General features: G+C 51.5%; 5 protein-coding genes across 5 annotated transcripts; 2 read left to right on the top strand and 3 right to left on the bottom strand.

The window, feature by feature from the left end:
- Positions 1 to 5592: 5592 nt before the first annotated feature.
- On the top strand, positions 5593 to 6666 carry TGAM01_v206715 (hypothetical protein; the record flags this gene model as incomplete). Its single annotated transcript, XM_018808928.1, has 2 exons — positions 5593 to 5923; positions 6071 to 6666. The coding sequence occupies 2 exons, from the start codon at positions 5593 to 5595 to the stop codon at positions 6664 to 6666; spliced, it is 927 nt and encodes a 308-aa protein (XP_018657810.1).
- A 1556-nt stretch (positions 6667 to 8222) lies between these two features.
- On the bottom strand, positions 8223 to 9959 carry TGAM01_v206714 (hypothetical protein; the record flags this gene model as incomplete). The annotated part of the gene is made up of 5 exons (XM_018808929.1): positions 8223 to 8833; positions 9067 to 9285; positions 9440 to 9502; positions 9747 to 9800; positions 9869 to 9959. 5 exons carry the CDS (start codon positions 9957 to 9959, stop codon positions 8223 to 8225), a joined length of 1038 nt encoding a protein of 345 aa, XP_018657811.1.
- A 5773-nt stretch (positions 9960 to 15732) lies between these two features.
- Positions 15733 to 17556, top strand: TGAM01_v206713 (hypothetical protein; the record flags this gene model as incomplete). Its single annotated transcript, XM_018808930.1, has 1 exon — positions 15733 to 17556. One exon carries the CDS (start codon positions 15733 to 15735, stop codon positions 17554 to 17556), a length of 1824 nt encoding a protein of 607 aa, XP_018657812.1.
- Positions 17557 to 18107: 551 nt separating this feature from the next.
- TGAM01_v206712 (hypothetical protein) lies at positions 18108 to 21107 on the bottom strand (the record flags this gene model as incomplete). The annotated part of the gene is made up of 1 exon (XM_018808931.1): positions 18108 to 21107. One exon carries the CDS (start codon positions 21105 to 21107, stop codon positions 18108 to 18110), a length of 3000 nt encoding a protein of 999 aa, XP_018657813.1.
- Positions 21108 to 22110: 1003 nt separating this feature from the next.
- Positions 22111 to 23795, bottom strand: TGAM01_v206711 (cerevisin; the record flags this gene model as incomplete). Its single annotated transcript, XM_018808932.1, has 2 exons — positions 22111 to 23364; positions 23430 to 23795. 2 exons carry the CDS (start codon positions 23793 to 23795, stop codon positions 22111 to 22113), a joined length of 1620 nt encoding a protein of 539 aa, XP_018657814.1.
- Positions 23796 to 24484: the final 689 nt, after the last annotated feature.

Genomic DNA, 24484 nt, shown 5'->3' with positions numbered 1-24484 from the left:
GCAGCTTAGGGGTTCTGCAGCGTGACTGGAAGACGCAGATGAGCACGCTTCAGGTGGACGGACTGCCGAAAATGAATGAATTTCGCCAATCTTGGTGCTGGAGTTGGCTCCCCGGGTCGGGGTCTGCGTAGACGAAGCGTAAGAACTATCAATACGACGTGTTGTGCGACTTCCACTTGTAGTGGGCATCGCCTACCTGAAGCACATTACCTACCTACCTACCTACCTTACCTACCAAGGTACCTACCTACCTAGTACACGGCGTTGTTGAATCAACATCAAATTCTTCAATCTCTCAATGCCTTGGCATGATTGGGCAGTACCGACTGCTGTTGTCAGATCGGTGTCAGTTGTGTCTCCAGCAGCGCCCGTCGCCAGCACTCAATACTACGGGGGTACTACTACCCTTATGCAGACTGAGCCCATGCTCTCTGTGCGTATTGCCAGCATCCTGAATGAGCGATCGCCTTCATCCTGTACCAGCACCAAAAGATCTGTTTAGAAGCGAAGATGCTTGATTGCTGGGTGTTTGCCTTGAGATTATTGCCTCCAGCGTCATCCATCGTCATAGACAAGCCTGGTGGTCAAACAAGTCCCAGAACCCGCCACTCCACTACTAGCAATCAATGCCAGGGGAAGCTGCTGCAGAGATCCGGCACGAGCACCAGATGCCACGATGCTCCGTATAAAGTATATTGTACCTCATCTCCGCATGGCAGTGAGTGGTGGCGGCCCCCCCCCTTTAACCCCCATCTTTGCGTTTCTCGTGTCTGGCCCACGAGTACTTCCATTTACGTACAGACAGGTTGGAAGGGCGACGGCTGGCATGGAGCATGTAAAGGCTCTGGACGCGCTGCTTGCCCAACACTGATGGACCAAAGAGCAAAAGGGGATGAAATTCGAATATTACATATTACTTACATGTGTTGAAAGCATTAATAATACGAGCTGCTGGATGACTACATCGTTTTAGAACATGTCGACGCGCTACAGAGAATCCGAGGCTCAGGACTGCGCTATCCCTATATTGCCTTGTATAAGCTCCTTGTAGAATGCATGGTACGAGTCCAGGCACTCGCACCGGAGATTCGCGCAACGCCAAGACGCGTTTGTTCCGTCCGATCTGCGGATGCTATTTTGACTTAAAGTTTCCTTGATCCAGGCACTGCGACAAGCTTTTTTGTCTCAAGTTGTCAATGACGATCAAGGTCTTATCCATGTGATCATAGGTACACATCCATATTTATCCTGTCTGACTAAAAAGCCAAACCCAGGCAGTGTGCTGATGGCAAGGCACAGCAGCCTTGGCTCTCGTAATACCCAGATCTAGCAGGTACCAACATGTATGTTAGGTACTGGGGCTTCTAATATGCCTTCCAAAACCATACGCTGTACACGCATTTGCCGTCGAAAGGGCTTCCAAAAAACGAAATGAGATGATTACTACCTAGTAGTACTGAATGCAGTGCGTCTATGGAGTACTTCGTACCTGTCCCCGCCAATCAAGGTATTGAAGTATATGGAGCACCCTTATACCTGTAGGTATGGAGCAGTGACTGTAATAAATCCATTCACGATCGAGATCGCTCAACGACCTCATCATCTTAATCTGGCAGAGCCACAGGTCACGAGTGTCTATCTTTGGGGACAGGGAGAATCACGAATTATGCCGTCTCTTGTGCCGTCGTTTTCCAGTCGTAGGAATCGTAGGAATGGATGGGGCTGGAAAGGGCGGTTTGCACGCACAGCTTCTGAATGTGACGATGGACTAGCCAAGCCTGGATATTGGTTCGGTTTGGCAGGTGGAAGTGATGCATGCCACCTCTTTACGTCTCACGCTGTCTTTTTGCCGCCTCCCTTTTCCCGCGACAGCCGTATTACTAGTACAAGTACAACTTAGAATTACATGCATATCACTGGGCTCCAGGCAGCAGATACCATATAAGAGGGAGTGTTGCATGAATGTCGACGCTTGCTCTTATGGGTTTATACAGTAGAGAGGTATTCACTGTACCCTGATCATGCAGACAGCCTCAGACGTGGTTACAGCATGAAAATGGGAAAAGCTGCTGTATCGGGTCCTTGTCGCAAATACCCGTCAACCGGCTGTGTGCCCCGTATCAGTACATGTACAAGCTGTACGTAGCCGGCTGCAGTGCTTGTGCCTGTAATACAGCGTCTACAGCGGCACGGTACCTGCGCCTTCAGCCCTCTTTTGGGCGATTCCGAGGTTTCAAATTTATCCATTTCCATCTCCAACATTCATCTGCATCTGCATCTTCATCGTCACTGCATGGTACCCCCATTGGTTTATCCGATGCTGCACCTCCACATCCGGCTCGGAGAATCATCTCGATGCTCCTTCGTATCAAATGCTCCGTATAGAGGCAATAACTCGACTTTGACTCTGCGCCCGCATTGGATAGTGGCTACATGAGTGTGTATGCAGCTCGTTTCCGGTAACCACCATCATCTGCACGGTTGTGTTTCTAGACTCGCCCTGCATAGGAGGACTGACTAGTAGCTGCTAGAATTGCAACTACTGCTACTGCTGTTACTATTGGTATTAGACTCTGTCGCTCTGGGGTGACACGATGGTGGCCGCCACAGATCCATGTCACGTTTCTCTACTTGTATCCAGCTGCCATCTCTGCCAGTATCACCATCTGCATTTAGCCTAGCAGAGGCAAGGCCTAATCGAAAGGGTTCCGAGGACAGAAACTGGCAATGGTCGTACCGTTGGAATACTCCTTAACTAAGGTACTACTCGGTGTATTCGCTACTCATGTTTCGGCCGAGAGTTCTGATTGATACTGCCGACAGCATTGCACCAAAACGTCATGACACGCTCAACAATGTCAATGTCCAGGCGATCGACGGCAACACGAGAACTCAACAACTCAACTGAACTCAATTCGAGTCAGGTACCCGCATAGCCCTTAAACTCTGTTGCATACAGCGCTCTCAGCCCGACATGAATTGCCTAATGGGCGCGAGCTGAGCTAGCAACGGGCCAATATCTGTCATAAACTCTCGCTCCAGTCTAACGTCAGCTGGCAGATCGTGATTGACGCCGGCCCATCGCCCTATCCCAACCCAACGCTTAATGTTATTCCTGCAGGATAAGCTCTGCTCTGGGGTAATAGGCCTACATGTCTAGTTGTGATAGGCTATTTCGTTCCAAGCTACGCCCGTCCAATTAGATGCCCTGTCACATATTGGGCGCTGTCTCGATTGGGTTATATGCTTTTTCAAAGGTTGAGCTTACATGAAGGTACTCGCCACAACGCACGTAACAGAGATGTAATGGTCAGTTTTCATTACAATTGTCTTTCTTTTCCTCTTCTGTTTGTTTTGTTCTTGGGGTTGCCAAAAAAACAACGCACTCAATGTAGGCTATCAGGCTGATATTCGTCAGTTGCCAAGACGCGCCGCAATGTCGCCGGGGAGCCATTTAGCCGCCTTACATTCGCCTCTTCAGCTCCATCGACACAACCGCTGAGGCTGTAAACTACATCTACCCAAGGCATCGTGCAAGGAGTTCGGATGTTTCTTCCGTTTCCCATGACGTGTCCCGGCCTGTCACCACATGCAGTGTAACGCCGTAGCAGCGCATTGCATAGCCTTGCCGTGCTGCCGTGCTCTGATATGCAGCATTGCGCCGTGGACCTGCACGGCCCAATAGTTGGATGCGCCGCTCCAAGTCTAGAATCCATAGTGCGCCGTAGAGTTATATCTGAGGCGATTCGTGGTGGACCAATAGATTACAGAGATATAGACGTACTAGCAGCGATATATCCTTGCCATTTCTAGCGATGCGGAAGGGCTTGATCCGATGATTCACATGCTGTAGCAGCATCAAGCTACCATAGCTTATGAGCTTTATCATAGCATCCTTGAGTCTATCCAATGGCTACGACTACCAGGGTCAAGACTCAATCAGCCTTGTGCAAGCGACTAGTAGCCTTGCTCGAGGCCCTGCGCCTCATGTACTTGTGTCTTTGATACATTGGAGCTTCTAAATCTGTGCATCCAAGCATGATGAATCAGACTGGATATCCGGAGATGATATGTGTTTGTTACCAGCGAGTCCGTTATTTTGAGGCTAGTAGCTGTCATACCTGGAAGCAACAGTCAACCTCACAGCCTTGATTCCTCAGATGAGAATTGGAAAGGCATCTATACCCCTGTTTATATATTTCCAAGGCGTCTCTTAGCAAGGCACAGTGCCATGTCGAAAGTAGTACAAGGCTTTGTTATGCTTATATTCTTATCTCATCTCAACTCCTCCATCTCCTCCTTCGTCCCAAGTACGCGATTGGGAGGGCATATGACGCCACGTAAGCAAGGCTCGATACCTCAAGGCGCAGCCAATGCGAGGCGTCACATGTCATCGTACACCTCTGATCTTGCTCGGAAGAAGCCGAGTATATTGCTATATTATTCAAGCCCCACAGAGAAGAGAAAGAAGTTAAACGACGTCTCCCTGTTCGCATTTTCAAACCGAAAAGGAAGACCTGCTGTGCTCAGAATGAGAGATGAGATTTCATGGTGCAATACACTCGGCTTACGCACCCTGTGTAAGTGTATGACAATGAAATTCTGCAATATACAGCATTATATCAATTAAGTAATAACTAAAGCAGGCTTTTTGAAGCCTCTATGTGAATTTCAGCCTCGCGTATTCTTTTGTTAAGTAAATAAATCGGCCTTGTGAGTTCATGACAGCTCTTGTAAGCGCCTATTATTAGTAAGACAACTGATACGTGTTTCCGCATCACAAAACATCAATCTCAATCATTAATCATCACTCATCACTCATTCATAACCAAGGCCATTCTACTTGTCCATCACATCAACACATGAAATTGTAAGAAATGCACCCCCATGCACCCCTGGGCAAATCCAATCCGCCTCCACAGCCATCCAACCAATCACCACCCCCTGACTCGCTCATTTCGAACCAGGATCCCCCCTGAAAGCTTCTACCCCTCCAAATTCCAATTTCAGGGTTCATTTCCTTTTTCGATTTCGCTCAAGTCCCCTCAACAAACAAAGGAGGGCTCACTGCTCGAAAATTGAAGACAAAGGCCATAAATGACATAAACGAGTATGTAGGTAAACTGTTCAGCGTCATTTCGGCATTTTGACAGCAAACACTTGTTTCAAGAGGAGGGGGCCACAGACACAGATACTCGCACGCCCTAATGTTTCTGATGCCACTGGCGTTGGGAATTGCGCGCCCCTTGTATCAGATTTGTTTCTTGCATTATAGTACGGGGCGAATGCTTTGATGGGTAGTAATGCGAGCAGTAAAATGGCTGAGAGGGAGCTTCCAGTCTTTCTTTTAAGTGGAATCTATCTGTAGTGCTGCATTTTTGATTTTATCATACGATTTGCTGAGCATCAGCTTTCATGTGATATGAATACCGTCCTCATTTTCATTATCAAGTACTCTAATTAAATACCTACCCTTTTTCTCTTGGACACATAATCAAGACGAGAAAGAGGGATATACACCATTTAACGTCCAGGCCATTTTATTCTTTCCTTATTCTGCCACGGCCACATGCTCTCCTAAAGAAAACAGCCATGATATCCTCCCTCACCACCAAAATCGCCCTCCGCAAAGTCGGCCTCTCCAGCAACACCTCCCTAGACTTTCCCTCTCTCACATCACCATCTTCTTCGTCAAAAAATGCCAACAGCAACAGCGACAGCACCAACAACTGGTCCTCGTGGATGACGCCCAAATCTCTCCCCCTCAAAGTCCACCCATGGTTCTCCCCGCCGCCGCCTCCCGTCAAAGTCGCCCCCGTTCCGCGCATCGGAGACGTTGCGCCGCAGGATCGCCAGAGGAGGCTGGAGCTGGGGAGGAGGAATAAGTGTCTGGTTGTGTTTCTGAGATGCGTGGGTTGTGCTTGTAAGTGCCAAACTATACATACCTGTTCATACACCTTTCATTGTTACACTCACATAGAAGCCATCCACTTCCCTCTTCCACCCACTTACACCAACTCACACACACACACACATATATATATATGCACACTTACTTACATTCGACCAGTCGCCCAAAAAACATTCCTCACCCTCCGCACCATCGCAAACCGCCACGCCGGCTCCATCACCTGCATCGCAATCTCCCACGCCTCCCCGCGGGCCACCTCCAAATGGATCGACATGCTCGGCGGCGCCTGGAACGTCCAAATCGTCATCGACCAAGAGCGCGCCATCTACGCCGCCTGGGGCCTCGGCGTGGCCAGCAGCCTGTGGTACTGTCTGGGCCCAACAGCCCAAGTCCAGGCGTGGAAAGAAACGGGTTGGCTGGGGGAGAAAGTGGCGAGTGCGGTTGATGCGAGGAAGGGGAGGCAGGAGGAGAGGCGGGTGGAGGCGATATTGACGCCGAGGAAGAAAGGGGGTGCTGCTACTACTTCTACGACCAATACTACTTCTTCTGGTAATAGTAGTAGTAAAGGAGGTGGTAGTGCTGGAGAGAATATGACAATCAACGAAAACAACCCCTCGACAGAACTGGGCAGCAAATGGCAAGAGTCCGGAGCCTTTGCCGTTGACGGCACCGGCACCGTCGTCTGGGGAGGCAAGGCCGTGAGGGCAGACGACGTGATGGATCTGGAAGAGGGGGCCAAGCTGTTGATGCTATGATTCAGCTGATACAACTTGTTATGATAGAGGACAAGAGAAAGAGAGAAAGAGAATGATAGGGGTAACAACCTGGCGTTGGAAAGGGGGGGTTAGACAAATGACTTTTTTTCTTCTTGGTATATATAGAGCATGCTTATGATAGTATATAGACCATCAACACGAATATTTCCTCACCCAGTTGAATTTAAATGTAGAACAATAACTCGGCAGCAAACGATCAAGCTGCCTTCATCAACGGCAGTCTAATGGCAGTTGCGCTTAGTCGTACAAAAGTCCAACAACGCAACAACAACGCAATTACAACGCCAACACATTCGCAAACCAATTTCTCCCATTACATGTATCTTGTTACGTTTAACTAGCCCTCGCACATCCATTTCCCAATTGCTCTCGTCCTCTTGTCAACTCTCATTAGCATCCTTCTCCCTCTTTCCAATCATTGACGCGCCTGTAATTCCCCAGCGGTATAGAAAGGAGCAGACTTTGGTCAACAATGAAAGCAACTCCTCAAAATCCATTCCATCCCTAAAAATCAAATAAGACCAATGAAAAAGCCGACAAAGAGCCCAAGCCTATTCCCAAAGCCACCCAAAGAGAAGACATATATAGAAAGAAAACGTGCATGAAATCAAACCGAATCCCAAAGCTAGTTTTACGCTCAACCCCTTTTTTCCACAGCAATGATTTTGTTGTTTCCCTCTTTCTTTTTCAGTTTTTTTGTGCTTTTGCTCTTTGGGCTTTTTTTGCTCCCCCCTTGGGCTATAATAGCGCCATGCATCCTATCCCATTTCCATGCCCCCTTGCCAATAAAGGCGCAAAGTGTATTTCCATTCTTGATAGTTCAACTTTCCAGTAGTCCAATGGAACGCCTCTCCGAGTTTCCGGGTATTCCTCGTCGAAATCTTTTGTTCCACCGCCAGCAAATGACTGCTCCGTAGTCGAGGTTCCTCTTTCCACCTTTCTCCTATCGACCACGTTTCTCCCAATGCCTGTGCAATTTTGTTGTCCCACCGTCACATATAAATCGGAGCCATAAAAACTCAAAACAATGAATACGCCGTTATAGCGAACAAGGACGCAACTCCTCGTTCCTGTCCCAATCCTGCGCCAAAAGCAAGATAACTCCTATCCGGATATCTTCGTTCCTCTGTCTGAGGCTCATCCCAATTCCAGAACCCCTAGGTATAAGGTAGAGCAAGCCTCCTTTCCTCCCCCCCCTTTTTTTGCCTTGATCGTAATCGCCCAGAAATGCCTCGCAATACCTTTCTTCGCCGAATATCGTACCAAAGACTTGAACCCAGCGAAAGCAAAACGCGCGAAGATCGAAATCAACCGCCTTGACCAAAACGACCGAACCAAAATGCCAAACAGATCCATTCCTTTCCCTCACCTCCAGCGCCTGTTTTTCTACTAATACTAATGCAACAATTCAGCCTGCTCATTCCCCTTGCCGTCAAAGAGAAAAAGAGAAAAAGAAAATGACAAAAACACGCAAAAGAATGTACACGCGCGCGTCCTTTCAACGCCGTCACCCAATGTAATGACAAAAATGGACTTTAACCCCAAACGCTGGCCTGAGCACCGAGGCCAGAACCGCCCCAGACACCGTTACCACGGCCCCATCCACCAGAAGTAGCATGGGGAGTGCTCGAGCGCTTGGCAGAGGCGTTGGCCGTGGGTGTTCCGGTGGGACGAGTTCCGATGGGGGCAACAGCAGCTCCCTGGGAAGACTTGGAGCCGGGTCCGAAATCTCCACGGGGAGGCGATCCGCTGGTCGGGCTGGACGTGCTGGTCCGGCTCTGGGAACCGACGGCGTTGTCAAAGACCTTGTTGGTCGGGCCGCTGGTCTGGGGGCTGGCAGTGCTCTGGGGTCGCGAGCCGGGATCAGCCGCGTTGACATCAGCCGCCGATCCGGGAGTTCCCACGTCAGCCTGGGGGACGCGGCCAATGGTGTCGTATGTGAGGGGGGAGTGGCCTCGCAGGCTTGCAGGGCCGCTGGGACCAGGGGCACCGGTGCGGACGGCACCAGTCTCGTCAATGTAGCTGGCCTTGTCCGCAAAGCTGCCTTCGCCATACAAAGCGCTGCGCTGGCGAGCAATGAGTTCACGAGTCTCCTCCTCGGTCATATGCTTGTTGCCCTGCTGGACGGCAACATCAGTCAAGACACCTACGTCAGAAGAAGATTCGTTAGCACATGCTGCGCACTAAATCTTCAAACACTGAACATAAACACAATAAAACTCCAAAGAAAGAAAAACAAAAGAAGACTCGGCCAGAAGCGTCCATCTTGAACCGCCTATTGGCCAATAACATTTTCTTTATATAATTTTTTGGTTTGCTCTGGGAACCACTTTTTTGAATAGGAAGACAGGACGTGCTACACAGTTGAGGGAGGCCTACTTCGCTGATATTGCTGCTCCGTGTGGAGGTTTCGGAGCTCACGCTCCCGCTGGGCCGCCATCCTTCTCTTCGCCTGCAAGACCTGCTCCGCCTCGTTGGAGCCTCGCGAAGACTGGTGACGCTGAGAAGCATAGAAATTATGGAGATTTGCTCCTTGAGAGCCACGACTGTCGTCGAAGTTGTTGACAGAGTGGGCACGAGAGCCACCCATTCGACCATCTATAACAAGGGGGAAACAGCTACGTGGTTAGCTATGAGATTTCTTTAGGGGCCTCGTCGAGGCCCTTGCTACTTACTACAAGCAGGCAAAGGAGATGGAAAGGGGTGTTGTAGCCAGAGACAGCTCAGTAGCAGTAGGGCACGGAAAACTCACGTCGAGCGTTCATCATGTAGCCTTTGCCAGACTTTTGCAAGTTTTCGTGAGCACGATCAACCTCTATGAATCCATCAGTTAGCCTCTGCCCAGTGTTATGCTAAATCTCGAGCGACGGGGGGAAGTAGAAATCATCGGAGATGGTTGTCAAAGTGTTGTTGCTGTCGTAGTGCCAAATCTCGAGTGGACCAATGGCAGCAGCCCGTGGCGCCTTGCAATGGGCAGCGAAAAGAAGCAGTACACTTTCAAGCAACAGGCATTGTGTTTTCTGGGGAAACAGGATTCCATTCCCCGGCACCACACATACCGTCAAATTGATAGGAAAAAGCGTAGTCGTCCTGCGGCTGTGGTCCGTTGGCACCTGTGGACATCAAAAAAGTCAGTTGCGGCGCCCAGAATCGACAGAGGCAGCGGGAGCGCGCAACGTACCTGCGCGAACAGGAGTGGTCGCGCCGTGGTGCTCCCAGTTGTTGGGGGTCTGGCTCGGGGCCGACCACTGGGGGTTATCGTAGTAGGACATTGTTTCCGTCGGGGGACAAAGAATCGATCGACCGGGCGAGGACAGACGAGGAGGCAGCTGGCGATGGGATGGCTATCGAAAGGACTGCAAGACTCGGAGGAAGTGTTAGTGGCCAAGATGCGAGATAAAATCCAAAAGTTGCGGTCAAATGCAATTTGTGGGGCGATGGATAGTAGAAAAACGTCGTCATATCAGGATCCCCACGGCCCAGAGATTGGAACAGCCCGTCGGCTGGGGTGCCGCTGAAGATGCGACATCGCCAAAGGGGAGTAGTGGCATGTGGCCGAGTTGTTGCAGGCCTGGGCAGAGCCGGTGGAGGGGGCGGGATTAAGAAGCGAGGGCCTGGATCAAGCGATCCGGCGATGTGGCAGCGCAAACTCGGCTGGCCAGCAGCAGGGCAAACGGGGGACTCGACTCACCCCCGGGGAAACAAGCAGCGCCGTGCGTTGGAGAGGCGGCAGGGAATTCGTCGGAGCGGCAGCAAGGCGCAAACGTGAGATGGTGCAAGCAAAGGAAAAAGCCGCGGCGCGACGAGACGAGAAAAAAAGAGGCGTCGAATCGCTCAAGTAAAGGGGTCTCGGGAGAAATGAAGACGAAGCGGGGCCGAGCCAAACCACAGCGGGAACCGGCTTAGCGCACAGGTGGTTGCTGGAGAGCTGAGCGAGTACGGCGTTGAAGTCGAAGAAGAGCACGAGTGGTAGGGAAATAAAAAAAAGACAGAGAAAAATTCGTGATGGAGGAGAGAGAGAAAACAGAGTAGGGAGGAGGAAGAAAAAATTAGAGGTACCTTGGCGGTAGTAAAACCTGGAAGTGGCCAGAGGATGCAAGAGCAGCGCAGCACAGGCAGGTGCAACGGGTCAGCGCGGCGGGCACTGTACGGCACAGTGCAACACCGCTGGAGAAGCGCTGACAGGCCTACGGAGGGGCCCGGCGCTATCAGTATGGGCTCAATATCTCTACTTGTACTTGAGCGTCAAGAGGGAGACAACGCTGAGGTGAACTTGAGGTGATCTGATGGTTTGTCGTGGAATTATGCTTCACTGACTGCCAGACGACTGTCTAGTTAATTGAATTCTGCTGTACGCCACACTTTAAGTTCACATGGCAGGCACATGGCTTACTATCTGTTGGAGTCATATCAGTACATGTAGTGGTGTATAAGAGTAAGATGTAGCAGAGAAAAGAGTACATGCATTCGCCATTGTTATAGTATTTCTTCGAAAGGCTGCTCTCTCTGAAAGATACAAGTCTCTATTATTAACCTGCACCTGTCATGTCCTCAGCTCAGAATATCCGGCATATGAATCGCGATCATCTATATACAACCACCATTCAGCTACTGCCAGAAGCACAGACACCAGACGATAGACATCCATTGCTCGCTCAGTTTCCGAGTACCTGTATCGGCCCTTGTGCCACTCACCATTTGTCTCTGCTCCGCATCTCCACTACCAATGGCTCGATCTTGGCGAGAGCAAAAGAGGTCAACGGCGCTGCTGCTCGCTGACCAAGAAAATGGCCATCGCATCCCAAGCCATCCGCGCCCATCCCACCCGCAAGCTTGCCTTAGCCTCCCGTAGGCTCGGGGCGCCATTTTCTGATTCGATGGCGGACTTTACAGCTGGGCTTGCCGATGCAGCTCTTGGGGTCTTTTTTGGGGCCCTTTGTTGGGGGCCTCTTTTCCTTCATTGGAGAGGCCATCAGGGTGGTGTCATGCGCCGGGAGACGACGGAGAACTTGGGACATGAAGATATGAGATTGGAAGAGAGAGACAGTAAGCCCGTGCACTGTGCAATGCTACGGCGGGACGCTGGAGCCAGGACGGGGCAGGACGGGGCTGGACGGGGCTGGACATGGGGGTTTTGGCAGTTGTTCCAGCGGTGCTTCCAGAGCGTCTGCGCGTCTGCCCATGCAGGCGAGCGGCATTAGCTGCTGGCACAGAAAGTGAGAGGTGAGAGGTGAGAGGTGAGAAGCGAGGTATGAGTTACTTGTGTCCATGATTTGAGATTTGATGCAAATATTACTACCGAGCACAGCACAGCACAGCACAGCACAGCGGCACAGCGTGTTGATGCAATCACAGCTGGGCTGGGCTCAGCCTTACAAGGCGCAAGGCTTCACAGCGCGCGCTTTGACACTGCCCTAGGGCCAGTGCGTCCCGTCCTATACAGACTGTTCAATGTTACTACCGCGTGTAATATCGTCAATTGCTCCCATAAGACACCGGCAGTTGTGACATCTGCTTGTGCTTCTACAAGCCTGGTTCAGCTACTTGTGCCATTGAACGCATCAACTACAGGCAGTCACACAAATACCTACAAATGACACCCAAACCCGCTGCTTTCCACCCCTGGCCCGCCGCCTACCCGCTTGGGGCTTCTACGGAGCCACCTCTTGTCTTTCTGTCTTTCACCTCTCCCCTTTCAGGACCCCTCCCAAGCCATTAATTTCACAAGCTCGTATCGCCTGGTCCATTGCTCAGCTATTGTCCATACGGGTGTCAATTATGGAGCATCTGAGCTTCAGCTCGACCTGATATCACTACCTGGATAAGCCCACGTCAAATTCTACAAGACAACTTTGACTCCTGCTACGAGCAGTGCTACTGTAGCACTGCCACAGACAGACAGATTGACACGGGCAATCGAACGACTCGAGCACCATCTCCAACAGCCCTTTTTCGGAGCTGTTTGTGGGGTACCATCCATGGAGGGGGGCCCGCTGGGATGGAAATCTACCAACAACTTGCTTGGCCTGGCTATCAAAACGGATATTTGACTCCATTCGTCGAGATTTGCGCGCCACTCGGCCCCGGGCTATACCCGGATTACGGTTCGTCTCGAAATAAGCCTGATTCTTTTGATTCCAAAATAGGGCAATACTGGATACCCTATTACACATAGACTGGGTGGATGTAATACCCGCGCGGCGTAACTGGACGCAGGTGATGCTATCTGTAAGTGGGAGGCCTATCCACCGAACACTAGCCGGCTCTTTTGCTACTTCGAACTTGAGTTGGATTCAAATTCGAAAGAGCACTCTTGAATACCTACAAAGTCTTCCATGTTGGCAAAGGTAACTTTAGCCACCGAGTTCCCGCTGCGGCCCGTCCGAGGCGCGTGTCATTTGGGTTTGGCCATGTTGCCTCTTCCGTCACGCCACGCCGCAATCCACGCGTAGATACCTGTTTGCCGTAAACCGCCAAATAAGTAAGAGACGTAGCATGATAGGCACTCTGTGCTTTGGACCCGATGCTAGCAGCATTGATGTCAAAAGGGAGACTCTGCCCAGTTACCGACCGTTTGGGCCATGACAATGTCAACTGCCAAATGCGGGCAGCAACTTGTAGCAGGTACCTGTCCGTGCTTGTACCAACAACATTAAAAGCATGGCTCACAACCTCTTGAAGACGAGCACATCCGGCATCAACGCCTCCAACCAACACTGTAACATTTCCCTCTCTGCCGTCTATCCTGAATCGTCCAAGCATGCAATCTCTTCTAGCTCACGCGGCAGCCAGCGAGGCAGCGTGATTGGCGCTTCAAGTCTGCATCTGCAGTTGGTGCTTCGGTCCAAGCCGCCAGTCCTCTCCACTCGCCCGCTTTATGCATCTGGCTTGCATGAATCACCTTCAGCCCGGACTTTTTGCACGGAATCTGCTTCATTCTTACAGAGCACTAGACTAGCATTGCTTCGTACCGATCAGTGAGCCAGCAGTTGGGACGAGAGGAGGGGATTATCGAGTTTGGAACCAGACACTGTGATGACGCAAAGGCTCCGAGACAAAGCATGCGCGTGTTTACTGAATGCTCTGTCTCATCTTACTATACCTATTTTACTTCGTCGGCCTACAAGATCGAGTGCATGAAGATGTTACAGCGACATTGCAGGTCTCTATCAGCAAAAGTAACCAAATCATAACGGAGCTGCCCGGCACCCAGAACCAAATAGGATACCTACATCCACCTCTCTTTCTCCGCACCAAGTGCTTGGGCAGCAGTACCACTTCGGGCCAATTTGGAAGCTGTCGTCTGATGTAACAAGCAGCAGTACTACTAGAGTACCAATCTGCCAAGTGCGGGGATCCCCGGTTCGTCCACACTCCTCACCATCGAAATGGCCCGAGGAGCAGCACGTTTCTGGCACTTGGACGGCAACTTGCGCAGTATTACTACCAATAATGTCTCAAAACTTGCTTTCCGGTCAACTGCCAGCAAGATTACTGCCAATCACATGTACCGTACACTGTGCACGCTGCAAGGCGATGCCGTTCGCCATAAGAGGGATTGCCAGTATTACTTGTAGACAGCAACACACGGGGCGTCCGGAGTTCCCCGCCATTCTCGATCCCTTGTCTCATCATATTCCGTTTATGAATGCTGGTATCTTTTGCCGAAAGGACTATAGATGGAGTCCACCGTATTTTTACATCATATACCTAGGTAGATCGCTTGCGCCAACAGCTAGCTCTTTATTAGGCATCAGATGGAGAAACTCTCCGTCATTGTTTCGAGAAGCAGCTGATCATATGGAAAGCCATCTTGTCCATTTCACCAACATCAACGCGCCATTACAGAATCAGAGCTGTCAACAACTGCTACTGCACGGTACATATGCACGAGCACATCGCTGATGTATCTAATGGAGGCACTTCTGTAAGCTGCGAGGCTAAGGCAGGCGATGCATGGCCATGGCACGTTGTATCGAATGTAGCAACGACCTTGTGGTGTGGCTTTTCCTGCCATGAATAGGGCCTAGATCTGCGTAGGTTTTATTGGACCTCTCTAGCTGTGTGAACGGCATGTAGGCATTTATCGTATGTTGGCTCTCGTGATATCGTGTTAGTGACGGGAGCATGTAGTAAGCCATACACTAGGTATTACGAAGGATGCAAGGAAACTACGCAAGATTGGCTTGTCATAATGCTTTTACATGCAATAAGATAAGGGAGATAGGAGGTAGAATTGAATTTACAAACGAATGATATGTGCAATACAATTCAAGCTCCGGCGAAACCTCTACGGCCAAATATAGAAGTACTTGGGTACCTACTGAGTTCTTTTCATCTGTTCATTAGTACAGGAACAGCGTAGCGAGCCTGTAGAAGGGACCGTCTAATCTAACATACTAACATTCTTTTTCTTTTTTTTTTCTTTTTAATAACCAAGAACGCTCTATTTCATACAACAGTAATTGTTCCAAAGGAAACAGCTGCTTAGTACCCAAGATATCAGGGCATCATTCATTTGCCACCGCTACGTCGTTGGCGTCAACGAAAGCTCCCAAAGCTGCCATACCCTATAGGCGGCCGAAGCTTGTGTGCAGCAGCTCTATAAATGGTGGTATTTCAAGATAAAGTTGTAGTGCAATTAGGCTTGAAAATCAGAATCTCACCTCTATCATCCTGCTATCATTTGATTCTATACGTGTATAAAATCCGGCGTAAATTAAGAATCTTTGCCGATAAAGCCATCGTCAGCTTCTCCTTAACCCAAACTTCCTTATCGTGCAGCATCTTTTTTCTCCCCCTGTTCTTTTTTTTTTAAGCTCCATACCTAGTAAAAAGTACTTCCGTCAGTACCCAAAAATACCCACAATCGACCACCATCCTTCTAGAACGATCATGTACCGATTGCTAGCATCCTCCCGCCTCTGCCTACGTCATCGACCACTCCCGCAGCGCTGCATCCCCTGTAGTCGTAGCACAACAACAGGCACTTTCGTCTCGTCCCTCTCGATTCCACCCCTCGATAGCCTCACTCGTTCCACAGCCATGTCTTCCTCAAAATCCAAACCCACGGCGCGCATCTCCGCCCGGGCGCTGCCCTCGCCCGACGACTCGTCCGACTCGGAGCTCGAGCTCGAGCTCGACCCCGTCCAAGAACAATCAGATGCTGTTTCGCCCGACTCGCCTCTGCTTGCCCCCACCGTCACGCAGCCCCGATGGCTGCAGCTGCAGCACCCGAAATGGCTCCGCGCACACCGGAACGGCCGGTTCACTCGCTGGTGGCGCCGCATCCTCGCCTCGCTGGCCGCCTTCCTACGGCCCCGGCGTTCATGTCCATCCTGTCCATCCTGGCCGGTCGCCGCGCTCGTCGTCGTCGCCGCCTATGCGCTGCTGTGCTTCGTGCGCGGCGTCCCGCTGCTGGCCTCGCCGCTGCCGCCGTACTCGGGCCCGTACGGTGTCGGCGCCGTGGATGTCGAGGTTGCGCTGGACAAGCCGCGGCGCGTGTCCGAGACCGTCTTCAAGAGCACCGGCGAGCCGGCGTTTGAGCACCGCACGACGCTCTTCACCGTCTACTATCCCGTCGACAAGAGCGTGAAAGAGCGCAGGATGAGGCACGACTGGTTTGCGCGGCCGATTGGCCTGACGGCGGCTGGATATGCAAAGTACGCGCACGTCAACAACTTCTTGATGCGGCCGATATTCACATTTGGGCTGTGGCTTGTGGCGGGCGGCATCACAATTCCTGCCAAGGTCGATGCGCCATTGCTAGGAACGACCGCTGCAGAAGCAGAAGTAGAGTGGTCAGACGGAGAGTTGCCAAAACTAGAGTTAAGAAAGAGAGACGAAGAGGAAGTTGAACAACTCCCCGTCATGGTCTTCTCCCACGGCGATGCCAGCTCGAGGAGGGACTACACCCACTACATCGGCGAGCTCGCCAGCCGCGGCTACGTCGTCGCAGCAATCGAGCATCGCGACGGAAGCTGTCCCGGCACCCTCATGAGAATCAAGGGCGAACAGGACAAACAGCTCCTCCACTTCAAAGAAGCCGAGCTCCTCTCAGACCCTCCCATGGACACCGAAAAGTACAAGCGCGAACAGCTCGCCTTCCGGGACGCCGAGATCCTCGAAACCATCAACATCCTCCGCGCCATCAACAACGGCCACGGCGACGACATCTTCACTCGCAACTCCCGCTCCGAGGGCTCCCACCTCCACAGCTGGGCCAACCGCCTCGACTTTGGCAACCTCACCATCGGCGGCCACTCCTTTGGCGCCACCGGCGCTCTCCAGGCCCTCAAGCACGCTCCCTCAGACGTCAATCCTGCCATTGGCGGCATCATCCTCGACCCAGGCAAGCAGAGCGGGCCCCTCAACGCCCTCATCGACGTGCCCCTCCTCATCGTCCACTCCAACTCCTGGTCCAAGCAGCGCAGCGTCTTCTACAACCGCCCGCACTTTGACACCGTCAAGGACCTCGCCCTCAGCGTGCTCAAGCGCATTCCCAGCCACTCGTCCTGGTTCCTCACCAGCATCGGCACTTCGCACCCCAGCGTCTCGGACGCTCCCCTGATTGAACCCCTTCTGCTGAGCTGGACCACGGGGGCGAGTCTCAACGTGAAAGAGGCTTTGGGCGAGTACGTCCGCGTGACGGATGACTTTTGGCACTTTCTGCGAACCACCCGTAGCGCCAACTCATCTCTCACAGACGGCGTAGTGCACAGAGGCGAGATGAAGGGCATTCTGGCTGAAAAAGTCACCCACGAAGAGTACGATGATTGGGTGAGCAAAGAGCGCAAAGCGGAGTTTCCAAAATCCCTATCCAGGCTATGGCAGGTTCACGTCAGTCCAGTGTCCGATAAAGACGAGTAAAATTAAACGAAAGTAGATGAACGGCTTGGAAGCGTTCTGGAACGGGGCATGTAGCCTTCACTTGGATCACTTGGAGTCGCCTCTTCCCCTATTTCTTTTTTTGTCCGAGTTGCCTAGAGATAAACCTAAGAGCACTCTTGTACAATAGCGAGTTACGAAGTACGAAAGACATGGATGGGGTTTCAGCCTGGTATATACCTAGAATATACCTACTACCCGCCTAGATAATATATAATGATTGAAATAAATGATACACGGAAGTTAAATGTTCCTAAGCACGAGATCAAATGAAGTGATAGGGCACACAGACTTGTAAAGCAAACTTCTGAGATTCTATCTAGTCTTCTAGTTATGGTAATGTCCTCGAGCCTGCCCAACAGGACAATGTATAATATGTAACTAAGGGATTCGTCAATATTAGCTCCGTTACTCTCACAACATGCTAAATCATACGACACAAGCCAGAAATAACTTATACTATACACCAACTCCGTATCATCAACCTCATCTCCTTGGACCTTGACTCGCTCATTCCTGCTTGCTTCTGATGTTTAGATAAATGCAGCCGATAGACTGTCGCTGCTTCGTCCCATCTGGCTACTCGCCGTTCTCTTGCGTCGGCTGCTCAAGAATAAATCAACCATTCTCTTGCTTCCCATCACCTGCGCATCGAGCTCCCGCCGCCCCATATCGTCAATACCGGCATCAGCCTCGTATCTGGGTGTGCTATCCCCAGTACCCGACGGCACTTTTGCTTTCCATATTCCGGGTGAGCCCGTCTTGCTGACTCCAAACTGTCTCTCAAAGGCCGTTGTCAACCCGGGACTGGACTTGGCTGAGGCATCATTGGCTCGGAGACGTGTTCGCGACTGACGTCTGAGTCGCATTTCGTCGCTCATAGGAGAGCACGGCTTAGCAAGTGTATTGAGAGAGCGCATTCGTGGAATCTCCAGCGGCGATTGATTATTGGTCGCAACACAGGTGTTGACGTTGGGTACTGACGGTATGGTGCGCAAATTACCCTTTGAGCCAACCGGAGATGTGTCTTTGCTGCAAACAGCTCTGCTTCGTGCGCCTATTACCGACGGTGAATTTTCATTAGCAGCCGGAGATTGAGGATACCAGGGATTCGCAAGTTGGAATTTTGGTGGCTGCGATACGGTCGTCAAAGCAGGCGGACGATTATCTTTGTCCGCTGCAACCCTCAGTGGCAGGCCGCTACCCAAGACATCGGGAAGTAAATCGTCCCCCTTAGGCTCAATCTCAGTCTTCTCTCTAATGTGTTTAGAATGGCGAGGAGCAGACGAAGGTTCTTCGGGAAAATCTGTTCTCAGGGTGGTAGATGAAGTCTCCAGTTTAGACACGTTGGCACTGAGCCATGTCTTCCATTCAATAGAGCTAGAAGAAGACACCTCTCGTGCATGACGGCCTGAGAGCGAGAGAGATGGTCTTTGTGTCTCAGCCGGAAGGTAGATGGTGACGTCCCCATGATCTTTCTTCACCGGCGTTTGCTTCGTCGACTTTGACGGAGATGAAATGTTCTTCTCACTAGAATTGGAGTATACACTCTCTGCGTATGCCATTCGTTCGTCGTCATCGGATCCGTCTGTACTCGAGCGCCTTGTAGGGAGACTAAGTGCGGACAAAGAGCTCAGATATTTGGTACCGGGCGTTTGAGGCTGCTCGTTGACTTCGGTGGCCTTCATCGTGGCCTGCAGTGCGCGGCGATACGGGCTTGTCGTACGGAAAAGATGGCATGTTGGGCTGGCAAAAAAAGCCGAGCTGCGACTGGAGATGATCGATTTTTGAGTTTCAGGAGCCACCTGAAGTTCTGTAGCATTCTGACCGGGAGGAGCCATACAGTCTCCATCGATAGCTGCGTTGGAGTACCCATCGCTGCTCAGGCTTTTCTGTGGTGAATCTGTGGGTTCATGGCCTCTAATAACACTATTGGAGGACGAACAACGTGAAATAGCAGTCTGTGCAGCGCGGTCCTGGAAGACATCATCTTCTTCCTGAACATGTCGAATAGTGTTAGCGGATCCTTCATACCTGATCCAACGAGGTTGGCGTCTTATGGTCGAGTTGCTTTGCGGTGAAGCTGCTTCACTAGCATCCAAAGTCGCATGGTTCTCTCCCAATGACTGGCTTTGACGCTGTTTTGTTTCTTGCAGTCTTTCAATGAGAGCTGTGTACACACGCTGGCTGTTGACGGTAGGACCTTTGTGCGAATTGTTATCGAGAGGCATAGAAGCTTGGTTGTGAGATGAAGGCAAAGTTCCCATCTCAGCTGCTTCAGAAGAGAATGCATATTGGCGGCTCCAGTTAGCCGACCTTGCCTGATGGGTAATTGTCGCCACTGTAGAGTCTGTCCAGCTAGTAACTCTTGATTTGTCGTCACTTGGCGGGCAGTCTTCTATTTCCACGTTTGCGAAGCTGCCTTGTCGCGATTTGAGCTGTTGACTCGTCGGCACTGCATGGAAAGAAGGCATCCGGGATGGTCCTTGATACATGGATGCTTCCTGGGACGATCGCGTTGGCACCGCTGACAAAGTTCCATAGCAGCTACCATCATTTGAATCCCGTTCTTGGGTATGATATTCAGCCTGGTCTGTAGCTTCATCTGTACTCTTGGGGCGGCCAAACAACCCCTTGATTCTGCTCTTGAGCGATTTGGAGATTTTGCGAGCCGTGGTTCGCAAAGTCGGCTGCTTTGAAGAAATGCTAGAAGAGTTATAGCCATGAAGAGATGCTGGAGAAAGCACTGTGGTATTGTTGCTGCTACTGCGAAGAGACTTGGGGAAAGCCGTCAAGTTGGGACTTTGTTTGTAGTTTGATCGAAAGAAACTTGAAGGCCGAGATTTGAGGCGGCTCAAGCTCCCTTGAGGCTCATAGAATCCATTTCGTGTCAGCTCATCAGACATTTCACAGCTGTCTCTGGTATTTATTCGTGATATTGAACTGTCACGGTCATATGAGAGGAAAGCCATGGATTTTGGAGCCCTAAGTGATGGTCCGCCTGAACTCCAGATGGGTTCGTTCTCTTTCTTCGCAAATGATGAATATCGAGACGATGTTTGCCATCCATTGAACACGTCGGAATGGTCACTATTGTCTAAAGAATATGTGGGTGTTTTTGTCATCGATGGAGCGTACATCGACTTCGATTTGCGTAGCTTCCCATACGATGAGAGTGACGCAGCTTCATCCCCTGACTGTAAAGAATACTGCTGAGAGCCCATAAGACGTCGTGGCAAGTTGCTTGCCGCAGGCACACTTGCGCGAGCGGCTAATATTCTCCGAGGCTGAGCATTTGGACCGGCAAATCTCACACTTTGTTGTCGAACTAGGCGCGGCGACTTTCGCTCGTTGTTGTTCTGCGGTTGAGCTCGGCTGAATGAGAGAGTTGCAGCAATGTACGCATCCTTTTCAACCGTCAACGGCTCGCTGCCGGTGAGATCACGGGCTGCATTTCGGCCAATGATGACAGATGACTTGCTTCTGCTTAGGGGGCGGCGATCTTGACTTTTGGTGCTGTTTCTGCGAAGCATTGCGTGTTCGAAGCGCTACAAAGATTTGCGTGGAAGGAGATGATTTCTTTCCGTAACAAGGAGATGATATAACAAACGAATCGTGGCTGGCAACTGATGATGAGTGCTGTGATAACGAGATAGAACTGGCTGTTTCAGAGGCATATGGGGAAAACACGATTGAAATTGAATCAATAGTTGGCGGAATCTTTGACATTTCCATTGATATCAATGGCCATGAGGAAGGAGGCAGCGAGGCAGTCTCGCCTCAGGCATCGGCAGCGAATATCGCAGCTGGATGGGCGTGGCAGGAGCATCCTGATGCGAGTCTAATTTGGCAGCTGGCAAAAATTGCTTGAGCAGAGGATGCATTCAACCATCGAGCAAGAGAGAGCAGAGGCGAACAAAAACTGCCTAGACATCCAGCTTCAAAGCAGGGCTTAGAACAGATTTAATGAGTCATTTGTGTCATTGAAATTATATGATTCACTAGGCTGTTGTGAATCGCTGCGTTCTGTTTGTGTTGTCTTTCCATTTGCGTGCGGCACTCAACAACATCGTATGAAGTGCTGTGTCGTTGCCTCCGTCTAAGCCAGAGCTAGCAAAAAAACATCGTCATAATAGGCACTTGTCGATAAAGCCAAGGGATGTGATTGGCGGTAGACTATGGGTGGTTTTCTAACTTAGAAGCGTGGTCCTTGACAGCCTGAACGAGGAATGCTTCGCATTTGCCACATGTCACGAGTGCATCTTAAGATTGGTTGCATACAAATGCAATGTATTGATTATATGATACTCCTGTATAAGCATTCTGTCTGAGGAACGTAGGTGTAACAAAACAGTGATACGAAGTAAAAGTGCAAAGCCGATACTAAATTCAGTGGCTTCGCGCCCAAAGTGCATGCCAATTACCCAAAACAATAGTCTCTCCTGGTCCCGTTCCGTAACCCATCGTACTCGACGTACTCATCGGCGCATTATGGCCATTACAAATAAAAAGGAAATATATGCTTAATAAAGATTCTTACTCAGAGAGCTCGGAGATGAACTCGTCAATCTCCTCCTCGACGAGGTCGTGGATCTTCTTGGCAAACTTCTCAGCCTTGGAGCCAAAGGACTTGGCACCCTTGACAATCTTGCCAGAGACAACCTCAAAGTCACCCTCGATGGCGTCCTCGAGCTCCTCAATGGTAGCGGGGAGCTTGGTCTGCTTGTGGGCCTTGGCCTTGGCCTTGTAGCCACCAGCCTCGACGATCTGAGAGTAGTTGCTGCAGCCAGCACCGTTCCAGGCAAGCAGGTTGGGGGTGTCGGAGGGGATATCAGACAGAGTACCCTGGGTAGCAATGGAGATGAGGTCCTTCTTGAGCTTGTTGGGGGTGATGGGGGCAACAGCGAACTCAGAGTCACCAGCGGGCTGGAGAGACAGGTAGTAGGCCAGGAGACCGGCAATGTGGGGAGAGGCCATGGAGGTACCCGAGATGGTGTTGACGGCGTACTTGGAGCCAATCCAGGTGGACTGGATGCTCAAGCCAGGAGCGAAGATGTCAGTGCACTTGCCGTAGTTGGAGAAGTAAGCACGGCTGTCGTCCAGAGCAGAGGCACCGACGGTGACGGGCTCGGTGGCGGCAGCGGGAGAGTAGTTGCAGGCATCAGCGTTGTCGTTGCCAGCAGCGACGGCGAAGTGAACACCGGCCTTGACGGCAGCGTTGACGGCGGCGTCGAGAGCAGAGGTCTTGCCACCACCAAGAGACATGTTGGCGACTGAGCCCTTGAAGCCCTTTCGCTTGCCGTCCTTGGCCAGCTTAACCTGCTCCTTGTGGGAGAGAGCGGCGTACTCGACGCCCTTGACGACATCACTCATGGTGCCAGAGCCGTTGGAGCGGAGAACCTTGACGGCGTAGACGTGGGCCTTCTTGGCAACACCGTACTTCTTACCAGCAACGGTACCAGAGCAGTGAGTGCCGTGGCCGTTGCCATCCTCATCCTCATCGCCAGCAGGGATGGTCTTGCCCCACTTGGCACGGCCCTCGAAGTCGACGTGCTCAGTGTTGGTACCAGTGTCAATAACATAGGCATCAACACCCTCGCCACCCTCAGCAGTGTACAGGTACTTGTTGAAGGTGCCGAAGCCCAGAGTGTCTCGGTGAGAGATACGGGCCAAGCCCCAGGGAGCCTGCTTCTCGGTCTCAGGTTTGCACGAGTCCTCGACAATGACGTTGTCTTGTGAGTCGAGAGGAAGCAGAGTGTGGACAATGGTGTCGCGCTCAATATACTCGACCTGGAAACGATGGATTAGCCTCAATTGACCTGCTAGTGGCGATAGAAATGGTAGCGTCAACTTACATCCGGGTGGTTCCGGACCTGCTCGATGATGTCCTCGGCAAAGTGGCCAGCGTAGCCCTTGAAGTCACCAATCTTGAAGGTGTGCTTCAGGCCGTCAAAGGCCTCGTCCGCGCCGAAGATGCTGCTTCGCTTGCGGAGCTCAAGGCGCTGCTGCTCGCCTTCATCGTGGATGCTCTGGATCCAGTTCTGGTGCTTGTCGACACCAGCCTCATCAACGTGGTCCTTGAATTTGATGATGTAGTTGTCCGGAATAGCGTTGGCCTCAATATTGCTGAGGACGGGAGCAGAGCTCTCGTGGATGGTGCCAACCTGGAACGAGCTGGCCTGGGCGACGGCCGCCACAGAGAGAGCGATGACGGACCGCATAATGATAGTCCTGATGATGTGATGAATGAGGGAATATGGGAGTTGGTCAACCTGCGACACACGGCCAGAAGAGACGAAAACAAAGGTGACTGAAATCAAGGAAACTCCAACTTCCTCCTGCGAGATGGCAGATAGATGGGAGAAGAGACGGCGATGGATGGATGGGAAAAGGATGATGGAAGAAGAAGAGAAAGAAAGAAGGTTGAGACGAGCGACGGCGCAGTAGATAAGGGCGGCTGGGACGAGGCTCCAGTGCTGCCTCAGCGCTCACGCCCGCGGTGACGCATCACTGGAGCCGGGGGTGCTCAGGGCGTGACGGCGGCCCCAACAGAGTTTAGCGGCGTCGTCCGCGTCCAGTCCACTTCCCGGGGCGATGCGATAAGCCTGGCGCCAGGTCACTCAGCCTTGTACCTGGCCGCACGGCAGCCGCTGCCATTTGGCTGAGCGGGATACCAGCGGGTACTTGCAGTACTTGCGCCAGAGCACATCCGGTACTCGTTGCTACAGTGCCAAGAGTGCGAGCTCGACTCACCCATGCCGTACCGCCCCACTGGCTATCGGCCTGTATCAGCTTGGAACAGGTACGGCCTACAGGTACAGGTACAGGCTCCGTTGACGCGTTGCCAGGGCCAAGTCGAGCCATGACGGAACAATGACTCTTCCGAAATGAGCCCCGGCGATGTCTTTCA

Source organism: Trichoderma gamsii (genome assembly GCF_001481775.2).
Source record: "Trichoderma gamsii strain T6085 chromosome Unknown Scaffold_23.2, whole genome shotgun sequence".
Classification (NCBI taxonomy): Eukaryota; Fungi; Ascomycota; class Sordariomycetes; order Hypocreales; family Hypocreaceae; genus Trichoderma; species Trichoderma gamsii.
This window is presented reverse-complemented; position numbering and strand designations above follow the sequence as displayed.